The 12381-nt window shown below is 44.5% G+C and overlaps 1 protein-coding gene across 2 annotated transcripts in view; it reads left to right on the top strand.

Annotated features, from left to right (window-relative positions):
- Nucleotides 1-1528: 1528 nt before the first annotated feature.
- Nucleotides 1529-12381, top strand: part of Igf1 (insulin like growth factor 1) — a 73766-nt gene continuing 62913 nt past the window's right edge. Inside the window, exons 1-2 of one of the 2 annotated variants that reach the window (XM_004844842.4) lie at nucleotides 1529-1852; nucleotides 6904-7060. In XM_004844842.4, coding sequence (XP_004844899.1) covers nucleotides 1790-1852; nucleotides 6904-7060 — 220 coding nt within the window. In that variant the 5' untranslated portion in view covers nucleotides 1529-1789. Of the gene's footprint in view, nucleotides 1853-3067; nucleotides 3650-6903; nucleotides 7061-12381 lie in introns of those variants that run through there. The other variant, XM_013072263.3, reaches the window with a different exon arrangement.

The raw sequence follows: 12381 nt of genomic DNA, 5'->3' as shown, positions 1-12381 counted from the left end.
GGCCATCTCTGAGTCTGTGTCACTCGTCTGTGTTTGTCTAGCGCCCACCGTGGGAGCTCATCAATGCGATGCTGAACGTCTGGGACAGCACAACTTTCGGTTTCTAGTTCTTATTTCTTTTTTTTTTTTTTTTTTGTACCGGGGATCGAACTCAGGTCCTCGCACTTGCGAGGCAGGCAGTGGACCACTGAGCTAAATCCCCAGCCCTCTGTTTCTCATTTCTGAAAGATCAACATTGCTAAGGATCTATTAACCACACAGGAGATTTGACCCAAACCGACCCCCTTCAAAGCCCGCCATCTCTTCCTTTGAGGGCATCTACCTCTACAAACACATTTCTGGCTCCAAGACAACATAAAAAGCCAGACCAGGGTTTTCTGCAGACTCAGTTTTCAGTGGACGCATCAGTGTCATCGAGTCCCGGGGGAAGCTGAGTGAGATGCAAGGCCAGGTCACCACCATCCTGGGAAGCCACGCCCAGGGAAACATCCGGGTAAGCCCTAGGTCTGACCTGGGCTTTTGCAACCTTATTTCATAATCCACTTTACTGCCTCACCAAACCAGAGAGGAGTAGGTACACACAGTATCGACAAGTGCTCAGGACCCAATTCTCCATGGCAAAGGCAAATATACATTATAAATAGCGGAACAGCTGGCTTGGACCATGCTGCCGGCCACTCACCCAGTGCAGGGATTTGAATGACATCATAGCCCTGGAGAGGGTATTGCTAGCCAGCTGGTGTTATTTAGAATACAAAAAAAAAATTGAAGAAAGAAAACATAACACACACACGCAGTGCGCACACGCACACTCACACACACACGCAAGCACACAGGTTCAAGTTATGCAGAAAAATCCAGGCAGTGACAGAAAAGCCTCCTCCAGCCCTCAGGGACTCTGTCCTGGGGGACAGAGGTGACAAGCAGCTGGGTGGACGCCTGAAGAAGACTGCATTTTCCAGTTTGTTTTACAGCTCAGCATATCCTTTGCCTCATTGCTGGCAAAAAGCACAAGACAGTGTCCTAAAGTGAGCCAATCCAGCATCGCCTGCCCCTCCTGTAGGTTTTAGGAAATGAGATCACTCCCCTCACTTGACAATTAGGACAAGGGGTCACCCACGTGTTGTCTTCCAACCTAATGTACCCCGGTCATTTCGGGGTTAAAACTGTAGAACTTCCTGGGGATGCTCTTTGCATCCTTTCTCCTGATTTTTTAAGAAAATTACATTGGTTCTAAAATATAAAGTTGCCCCCCTACCCCCTGTCCCTATTCCTTTAATTCTGGTAAGGTGGATGAGCAGACGTGTGTCTTTGTGCCTGGTAGAAAGTTAATCAATAAACACCCCTCTTTTCTACGGCAGCATAAGTATTTTAATGTCTGCTAATCCTGTCACTAACACACATTCTTTTAAGGGAAAAAAATGCTTTTGTGCTCTAGTTTTAAAATGCAAAGGTATGATGTTATTTGTCACCATGCCCAAAAAAGTCCTTACTCGATAACTTTGCCAGAAGAGGGAGAGAGAGGGAAGGCAAATGTTCCCCCAGCTGTTTCCTGTCTACAGTGTCTGTGTTTTGTAGATAAATGTGAGGATTTTCTCTAAATCCCTCTTCTGTTTGCTAAATCTCACTGTCACTGCTAAATTCAGAGCAGATAGAGCCTGCGCAATGCCATAAAGTCCTCAAAATTGAAATGTGACATTGCTCTCAACATCTCCCATCTCTCTGGATTTCTTTTTGCCTCATTATTGCTGCTAACCAATTCATTTTCAGACTTTTTACTTCAGAAGCAATGGGAAAAATCAGCAGTCTTCCAACTCAATTATTTAAGTGCTGCTTTTGTGATTTCTTGAAGGTAAATATTTCTTACTCTTTGAAGTCATTGGGGAATTTTATGTACATTGGATACTGTGTGCCTCTGCCTTAGAACTGTTATTCACTTGAGAATTTGCATTGTTTCGGAACTAGGAGTTTATTTCTAAATTGCTGAACATGCAATTCCGTGGGATCTGACAAAATAGCTTGGGGAAATGGATGCATTTCCAGAGATATCTGTAGGAGTAGAAACTATTGTAAGGTACTTCTGCTAAATCCTCCCCACTTCTGCAGGGTTCTGGTGGTGTCATTGTGGAAGATTTCTTTAAATCCTGCCTGTGGAGGAGGGTTATCAAGCATGCATATGAACTTTGAGATTTTTTCTCTTTTGCAGGTGCAGATTGTTTTATTTGTAAGACTTTGCTCCTGTGTATGTGTGAATGTGTGTGTGTGATTTGCCAGGATTTTATTTACAAAGCATGCCACAGACAAACAGTTGCATTTTAGATGATATTAGAGCTTTTAAATATGATCTTGGGAGCTAAGGACCCGGAACTCTCTGCGCTTATGCCCAGAAAGTTAGAGTGAAGTTTGATTTGCTCCTCCGAAGAGCAAAATAGCTCCTTGACAGTTCTTGCTGACGGTGCAAATGCACGTAATTTAAACGAATGCACACTGTATATGGAAGGCAGAAACTTTCTAGCAGCTGCTTGTCCGACTTTTTTCTTTTGAAGAACACTTTCGTGGGCAAAGTTCGGGCTTGGGGTTTCGTGTCATCCGTAAAGCTCTGATTTTATACGCGGTGTTGTCAAGTCTTTAGGTAAATTTGGCTGCTGTGCTCAATGCACTCACTTCCCATTTCGGATCCCTGGCCCTAGTTCAAGTTTCCATTCTCAGCAAAATTATATCCTTCGAGGCTTTTGTTTTTCTTTCTTTTTTTTCAATTTGCAAGCACTTTTAAGCTGCTGTCCCTGGCTCCGGAGGCAATCGCGGGAGGGCTCAATTCCTAAAAGGTCCCCAGCTGCACTCAGTACTGCCTTCCTTTGCTGCCTTCAAATACTTCACCGCTAGGACTTGTGCCTGTTGAGTAAGTGGCTTGGGAGCTCAGGACAGACCGTGTCAGGCACCTGATCTGCTGTCCTTGAGATGCTGGCTCACACGAGCCACCTTGCTCTGACGGAAGCAAAGCCAGCATGCAGATACTGCGCGGCCCCGCAGCTGGGGCTGCTGGCTCCCCGCTCAGATTATCGCCAAGGAGGCTGTGGAATGTTATCTCCGCGTTGCTTAGGAGTTTGGAAAATCATCTCCAAATGAACTCCTGCCGTGTGTGCCCAGCTAACGACGAGTGGTTAACTTTTCCCTGTCCTGGGGTAGGAAGTAGTGGGAAGCAGCAGGGTGGACTTCCAAGGGCAGCTCAGTGCAGGGAGGCGTCCTGATCAGAGCCACAGCCTGCAGCCTGGCTGCAGAAGTCGGGGTCCCCAGGTACTTGCCAGTGTTGGAGCCAGGGGAAGGGAACCCAGGCGTGCACTGGGGCTTGGCCACCCTTGTGCACAGCTAGAGTAAGCTCCCGATGGGAACCCGGTAGCTTGACGGGGAAGGAGTGGATTCGGATCCCAGCTGTGCAATTTGTTCATTGTTTGAATGGACAAAAGGCCGTTCACTCAGGCTCACGGCATACCTGCCTGGGTGTCCAAATGTAACCAGATGCTTTCCCAAACCCCACCCATCAAGCAGCACATGTTTTTAAGTCTTCAGTTTTCTATTCACATCAGCCTCATAACACCCACCCTGACCTGCTGTAAAAGACCTGGAACAAACAAATATGAGTGCACCCACAGTGAGTATTTTCTTATGGCTCCTGCCCTCGCATTTCACTGGGTTATGTTCATCACAGCCCGGACATCTGGGATCAATTGATATTCCATTTATTTCAGATAGAAAGAGAAGCCTTTGGAAAATATGCATTCGTGAATGATGTTTGAGGAAGGGTGTTCTCTATTTTCTTTCCCCCCCACTTTCTTTTTCTCTTTTCTTCTTGGTTCTTCTTTCTTTCCTCTCCAACATTATCTTTTCCTCTATTCATTTCTTGTGTGGTTGGCAAAATAAAAGGCCAAGGAAATCATGAACATATGGGGCCACTTGTTTCAAACTTTTAACTCCTAAGCAAGTTCGTTGTTGTTCTCTTTTGGGGGAACATAATGTGAACGACTCTCTCATGCTCTGTGGGTGTGCTGGACTGTTCTCTGAGCGAAAGGAAAATGTGCGAGAGGTTCTAACTTGTCCTAGAACTATAAGTACTGATATTTATCTGACAATATAACTCGCCAGGAAAAGAAAGAAAGAACAAGGAAAATCTATTTAAATATCTAAGTTTTTTAAATGTTAGAAGAGATTTCGATATATTGCTGGACTTAAATGTGTTATACCAAAAATAACTATTAAAAATATAGTGCTGGTGTCTACTGAAATTCTAAACCCGCTAAAGTTGTAAATTTGCATAATTGTTCCCTGGATTTCATAAAAGCTGAAGAATTGAAGGCATCTACAATGCAGGTGCTTGGCCCTCAGCAATATCAGAAACTCCACAAAAAAGGAAGCGATGAAGAAGTGAGTTTAGTGGAATCAAATACATTCTAGAACTGGCCCACTGCCAAAGTGTAAGAATGTGTTCTGAAGGTCAATTATTGGTTTTTGCTTTTGCGAAGGGCCATGAAAACCAGTTGGGTTCCATCTGTTGAGGCTTCCATTGGAAATATTGAAGGCAAAACCCCTACTACCTTCTTCGTATCTAATAAAAATGAAGACTAGGTGATAATTTGCCATCCCAGTCTCCGTGCCTTTGGCTTCGTGGGGGTAGAGGGTTTCCATGTGAAGGTCCTATCAAGAAAATGGAGTGAAAGCTCACTTGGGCTTTTACTTCTTCTTCTATTTTATGTCCATTATTTATGATGATTTGCAAATAGAGGGTGCTTTTTATCTTCAGCTGTTTTACAAGCATTGACTAAATATTTACCTTGTGTTAATAAGAGTTGGAGGTCTAGGGGTTTCGCCTCAATGGCTGGGCTGAAGTTCCGGCCACGAAAATGGAAATTTTAATTAAAGTGATGGTGCAAACTTTGCCACTGATGGCCAAGCCATTTAGCTGAGAGTTCATGGTGGACGAGGAGGGTGGGCAGACAGTAAATGCCTGTGTCTGGTTTGCTGCAAGTGATGGGGTTGAAGGGACCTGCCCCTACTGCGAGGTTCAAAAGCAGCCTCTTTGTAAAATTATAGCTTCCAGCGTCACCCTGTGACCTTGTAATAGGGCCCCGAACCTAACATCCTGTCGGTGGCTCTTTCCTGTGCCGAGTACAGATGCAGCTGAGGGAGGGGAACCCACTCACCGCCATGGGAGCCTTCCTGGAAGAATCTACATCTCGGTGCCACAAGTAGCAATGTGGAAAAACTTAATGTAATGGTCACCTTAGTACTTCCCTGCTTCTTAGAGGGAAAGCGGAGACTTGAGCCACAGGAATCCTGCTTCTGGCAGGGCTGCCACTTGGCCAGGGATCCCGGACTAAGTCCTGCCAACCAGGGGTCCCTGGGTAGCTTTTGCTATAAAATGGATACAGTAACACATAAATCCCTCCAACAAATGAAGTCAGAGTTCCTGTGACCAAAAAAAAAAAGACTGCAGGTTTTAAGCCCTGTGCTCTGTAAGTGGAAGGGGCTCACTGCGTGCGTTGATTTGCTCTTGGACTTGAAGAAAGGGGCATTAGGAGGCAGATGGAGTAGGTTTTACTTAATGTGGGGCTGGGGAAATGATGCCCTCCAGGATGGCTCTTGGTCTGCTGAGCACTGTGAGCTAAAGGGAATCGGAAGGTCTCAGAAGTAAAGCCTCTCTCTGACCTTCTCCTGCCCTCCTTTCTCCTCTCTCTGTTCTCCCCCAAGGCAGGTCACAGAAACTAGAAATGCTCAACGCCAAAGTCAGCCATAAAACCCCAGAAATATGGCTCCGACCTTCCCCTGCCTTTCTTTGGAAGAGCTGGCCATAAAGAGACTCTATGACCCACCTTGCCTGGTGTCACAGGTCCTAGGACCCTTGTTCCGGATGGGTCCGGTCCTGTATCCAGGACACAAGATTCCACACAGAGGCCCAAAGGGGAATGGGAACAGCCAAGCCCACCGGTCCTCACCTTACACTGTCTCTGGCCCAACCTATTTCTACCTGGCTGCCCGCGTTTCCCTGGAGCAAAGCATGAGAGGCGGGGAGTGCTCCCTTTCTGAAGTCTCTCCTGTCCCACAGAACTTTGAGGAGATAAATCCATTGTGCTTTCTCTTCTTACCCCATTCTGTGGGACAGCGGCTCGGTCATCACCTTCAGATGAGTGAGGGGCGGCGTACTCCTTCCTGCCCCCTTCTGTTGCGTGAGCCAATTCGCTCTCAAATCCTCATCTTTTTCCTGCTTGTTTTTCAACTTGAGGTTGTGTTAACTGCTATTACCCAGGTAGGAAATGCCGCCCCCTCTTCTCTCTCTAGCGCTCTCTCTCTCTCTCTCTCTCTTTCTCTCTCTCTCTCTCTGAAAGAACCCCTATAATGATCTGCAGTATTTTTACAAATCCTTTTCTGAACATAATACATTCTTCTTAATCAGTAGCCAGCGAATGCTGTTCTGCTTAATTTAATATCGTAGCCAATAACTGATACGTATGCTATCTGTGGATGGCCAGTTTTTAGAGCACTTCAATTAACAAAACACATTTGTCTACCAATCTGTACCGGGCACAATTTAAACTTTGATCGAGTTTTACCAGGATCTCAGAGTGGTGTGAAATCCCACCTCATACCAGCATCTTTCATTCACACAGCGCTGGTTGGCCTCTCGCTCAGTTGCAACAGGAACCCAGCAGAAAGGGGTCGGGAGGACCTGGCCACGGGGCCAGCAGCAAGGTGGCTGAGCACAGTTGTCTGATGCCAACAGGTGCCCTGTCGGGTCCCATCGAGTCCCTGGCACCCTTTGTGCCAGGTCCCTTTCCGGTTGCTGTCGCCCCAGCCCCACTCGGCATGCAGACCCAGCGAGGCCAGCTGACCCCTCCTCTGCTTCTTCTGCAGGTCAGGATGCGCTCCGTGTCCTTTTCGCACCTCTTCTACCTGGCCCTCTGCTTGCTCGCCTTCACCGGCTCGGCCACAGCGGGGCCGGAGACTCTCTGCGGGGCGGAGCTGGTCGACGCGCTTCAGTTCGTGTGTGGAGACAGGGGCTTTTACTTCAGTAAGTATCCCTCCCTCTCGCCTCGCGGCCCAGAGTCCGGAGAGTGTGGCTCTGCGCGTTGACGGTCGCAGGGTGTGTGTGTGAGGAGATGACCCGGCCGCTGAGAGCCCATGAGCTTCAGCAGGTTTCACAGATGGGCGTGGCGCTGTCCTCCTTCGGGTTCGTCTTTACTTCCTGCGGAGCCTTCCTTCTAGTATTAGGGCCTCCTCTCAGGCTTCCACCCCTGTCAATGAAAGGATAAGACAAAAGGAGCTGGGACGTGGAGGATTTTGTTTTCCAGACCTAGGAGTGTGCATACAGCCCTAGGAACCCTCACGGGGCTGTTCTGAGGGCTCCACAGCCCAGAGTGGAATAGCAAGGACTCCATTCATGAGACTTGGGAAAAGAATTAAGGGGGACATTCTAGATGCCTCCATGCAATATGAAGTCATCACAAACAGACAGGAGGTGACTTTTGCTCTAAGACAGGTTTGCACATAAATACACAGGCTTTCTCTAAACCCAAACCACAACATCATTACCAACATGTCCTCCACACAAACTGACCTTGGTCCCTTTTGTCACTGCATTGCTTTGGCAGAGCTCTTCTGTGGGACTTTTCAGCGGTGTCTCCGTCTGGAGAAGGGTCTTTGACAAGCAGAGTCACCTGTCTCATAAATTGGTCCCAGACAACTAGAAGGTCGACAGTCAGTAAGAGCAGGCAGCCGTGTATTGCAATGCCTGCAGGCAAGAGCACAACCAAGCCTGTATACCTGAGGGAAATGACCACTGTGCATTACAAGACAGTGAGAAACTCAAAGCCAGATGCTCTCTTCGTACCATTGTTTGGAATCTCAGAGGGCTCCAGGAACCTGAGCAGGAATCATTCTCTAAGGTTCACATCACTCAAGTGTAGACAGCTTACCTCAGTCACCTCCCAAGCTCTGAATAGCTCCCATGATGACTCACACTTGAGATCTCTCTCATCTTCTTACCAAATGTTGGCCTCTCTCTAGTCAGGTGGAGTGTGTGTGTGTGTGTGTGTTAGTGTAAGACTTGAGCAAGGGAGTGTCTGCCCATCTGGAGATGAGTAGGAAAGAGGAGAAGGAGGAAGCTCGGAGGGAGACAGAATCTGGGCTTACCATGGATTTGGCGAAAAAGGACACGCGTCAGAGAATCAGAAGTACTTCCTACTGTTCGAATGGGCAAATTCCCACTTTGTGCTTCTAGCCTAAGGTTTGATTGAGTGAATCCGTGTATTTTTCTGCAATGCGGCAGCTCTATCCAGTTCTCTGCTGCAGGGAAGATGAAGGGGTTCATGGGCTGGGGCTTTTCCAGTAGCAGATTCGGTTTCCCTTTGCAACACCCTGTGGAAAGCAAATGAGGGGCAGCAATGTGACCCCAACATTAGGCCATTGTTACTGTAGAATTTGCTGCTTGCAATCCATATTTTTTTTTTTAAAAAATGAATAGTTATTCTCACTTATTATATCCAAGAGGGCTTTTTTTTTTTTCCTTTTTTGTTCAATTTTCCTTCATCCAGTTCACTAGGTAATTGCCCAGCCTACAAGTACTCTGTTTTGTGCCAGGTTAAATTGTGATGTTTTACATGATGCGCTCCAGGATTTCTACACACGGAGCATGGAAACTGGATCTTTCTATGCCTAAGACATTCGTACTAAATGATGAAAAATAAGAATGGAAAGAATGATTTGGTCCTAAGTAACTGTATGATACTTACTATGTTCCCACAGACACTTAGGAGCACGTATGAGTTCAAGGGAAACCAATTTCAAGGCACTAAAATGCCCCTTTCTCCTGTCACTACAATGATCAAATTTTAGGAAATGTTTTAAAATTATGTTTCAATAACTTAAAAGAAGAAACTTATATATAGCAACTCTTGATGCTTCGAGTATGACTCTGGGTAGGAAGTGGTTTTGTAAATTACATACATATGGTCGTCGATACTGTCATTGAGAGTTTAAGTTTCATATATTCTGCCTTGTAGAAACCCCATGTTCACCTCCATCTGACATAGTACCCAGTGCACAAAAGTATTCTCGTTAGCTTTCTGGCCAATTGGGCAATCATCTTTGCCTAAGAAACATTAGCTCTTTTAACTTGTTTTTCTTTACTTCAAAATACCAATGGGATATCTACTGTGTGCATGCTAATCTGCTAGGCACGAATGAGATGCCCAGAAATTAATAAGAGATTGACCTTGCCTTCAAGGAACTGACATGTTTTTCAGAGGTTAAAGAAAAGTGCACATAAGTATTATCAAGTGTCATTAGAGAAAAAATAACTTTGGGAGAGTAGATTCCCTGTTTGATGCTTTTCCCGATATTTTGCCCCATTTTTGCCATCTCTTCACCAGCTGTCATCTTCCCTTGGGTAATACATTTCAGAGGGCCCCTGGATGCCCATTGGCCTTTGATTTCTACTGTCTAGTTCAGTGCCTGGCTAAGATAGTAATTGCTGATATTTGATTATTGAACTGACAGGATGGAGTCCAATTGAATGGAACGGATTACTTGATTGAGATCTTAGACTTAAGAACCATCAAGAATTAGGGCTGTCGAGTAGCTTCCATCATTCTTCTCATATCATGTCTGGTCAGTTAGTTGATAAAACTGCTTCTCGACTGAACATAACGTGTGCATACTAACAGTGACCTGAGGGCTGTGTGTTGGTCATCCTCAAGCTACACGGACGGTCTGTTTTGTGTCGGAGCCAATTATTCTTACAGGCATAAACTGTTGTCAACAAATTTTACTGAGTTTCCTTTTCATCCCCTGAGATTTACTGTGTGTGGAGAAGTCAGCTTTAAGCAGTTACAGTCTTTGAAATCCTTTTTGAGGGAAGCATTCTTCCCCCTCCTATGATCTGTCAGTTGACACTTATTATTTATTGTTTCTTGCTCTTGTTTTTAAAGTTTTATTGTGACTGTGCCTTTTATTTTTAGCTGCTTCAGCTCAGTTGTAGAAGTATGGAGTTTTTTTCATAGCAGACAGCAGTTTCTAATCTTAGTTTGAACCTTAAACATTTAAAAGGAAATCATCTTCATCACTTATTCTTTTTGTCAGTGCAGAATATTTAACCAGGAGAGTTTTCTTAATCCTATTAGAATGCGTCAGAATCACAATTTTTGGTAATGTTTATTTTGTACAGACTGAACCAAAGTTATGAATAAGCTCATACTTCCCTCCAAGCCCAGTAGAAGCAACCTTCCAAACTATCTGCTTTCGGAACATCTTCCCAGCATACAAGGAAGAGCTCGTCTATAATTAAAGTAACTTCCCCAGACATTTTCTGAGATGAAAGATCCAATGAAGCACTACTTACTGATTCTTCCGTCTGCATCACAGAAAGAGGTCTATCGATCCTGGGAGGACAATGTTGAGGCAATGGAAGAGAAAGCAGCCAGCTGTTTTCCTACAGCCTGGTAGAGCCCAAGTACAGGGTGGCTCACTACGATCTCGTGAAACACAGCAATAGTAAAAGGAAACGGGCCAAGTCACACATGGCATAGACATCATTTTTGACCGCCATAGGGATTAACCATTTTCACATAGTGTTTAAGAGTTTGTGGAATTTTTGTCCTTGGAGATATGTTAAAAATTGATGGACAACCAACCATCTTGGATGGCTTCAATTAAGATCAACCCCCCAAAAAGAGAGTTTCTGAGGTCCTTTTTAGTTTTAAGAGTCTATAAACAGTCCCTTAAATAAACTGTATATGTTTTACCTCTGGTGGTCTGGGAAAAGGAAAAGTAAATCAATTAGAGAAGAAAGTTGGATACTCTTTCGGCCATTTCAGATTTATGGCTTTTGTGAAACATACCCCCGATGCATAGTTATTAAGAACAGGTTTGAATAAATGAATGACATTCTTCATGTGTTAAAACATACCGTTTTTAAAGAGTTTAAGTGAAACTTTGCAATTAACTTTCATTGTTATTGATTGCATAACAATAACCTAGATTTAGGTTGTTATTATTATCAACTCAAGCCTCTTGCTTTTAATATATAGTGCCCAGAAAACTGCACCCAGTCCTGTCATTTATTAGTCATCTGATTTTGGCAGGCATTTAAAATTTCTGGGCTGAAATGTCCTTGTCTATAAAACAAGGGGATTTTGTTAAAGTAAATGACCTAACTTTAACAGACCTGTACTCTAGGTTGTAATTATCAAGGTTGTAGTGCTTGGAGAACCTTGGATTTAAGCAGTGACCAAGGAACACTTAGCTACCTTTATCTTCTTTACATACTTCCTAGTGATCTCCAAAGACAGGTGAAAGAGAAGCCAGCTTCTTTGTTTTGTTCAAATTGGACTCCACCTCCTCCATGATGGAACAGAAACTCATAGGAAAACCCACCACCATGTTTCTTTGCTAGGCAGGATGGTTTTCACTGATACATTTTCTCACCTTCTTGGTTATGTGGACAAATGAGTAGGTCATTTTTAGATGCCCTTTATTAAACTACAGGAGACAGATAAGAATCCACAGCCTTCTGAGATGCTATCAATTAAAAGAAGAAGAGCGAGCATATGATTTGGAGAATCTAAAGATTCACTCATCCACCTGTAGCATTGTTTTAGACTGGGCTGGACTTGAGCTGAACCCATTTGTATTCTTCTCCCTGGCATCCCTCAGACTGCTAGGCATACATTTGCATGACTGTTGGTCAAAGTTAGAAGTACAGTCACTAGCTGTGGAAAAGCTATTCTCTTTGAACCCAACTTATACATGTGGAGTTTGACCTTATAACCTTAGCCTCATTAGCACCACAGAGCTAATAGGCCACAGACATTAGTGAAGGAAAGCACTGGGTTTTTATATGGACTCCAAATGCCTACTACTACTCTTTAAATATACCCAGGAGAACCAGTCTGTGTAAGTCAGAAAATGAAGGTTTCTGTGGAATACTAGAAAGTAATTCTCATTTCCATGGCATGTTAGTGCTCTTTACGGCCAACTTCGCTGATGGAAAATTATAAACAAGAGAGTAAAGAGTCTAAGACCAAGACCTCTATTGTCCAGGTTTTGAACCCCAGCCACACAACCTACTTGGTGGGGGTTCCTGAGCAAGTTACTTAACTTCCTTACACCTCGGTTTCCTCATCTGTAAAATGGAACCTGCCTCTTAGTGTCAGTATTAGGATTAAGTGAGTTCGTGGTTTAGAGAATGTTAACTTGCAATACACACACATGTTAGCTATTATATTTATTATTGTCTTCTGGGCTCAGTTGCAGAATCTGTTGCAAAGGCTGCAAATAGCTGAAGAATCCAATTAATTAATCATTTTGTCTCCTTGGGGGTGTCTGATAAAAGCT

The sequence above is a fragment of the Heterocephalus glaber genome, unplaced genomic scaffold, assembly GCF_053883595.1.
Source record: "Heterocephalus glaber isolate CG9 unplaced genomic scaffold, H.glaber_assembly_v1.0 deba00001572, whole genome shotgun sequence".
Taxonomy (NCBI): Eukaryota; Metazoa; Chordata; class Mammalia; order Rodentia; family Bathyergidae; genus Heterocephalus; species Heterocephalus glaber.
Note: the sequence above shows the minus strand (reverse complement) of the source record. Positions and strands in the feature narration are given on the sequence as shown.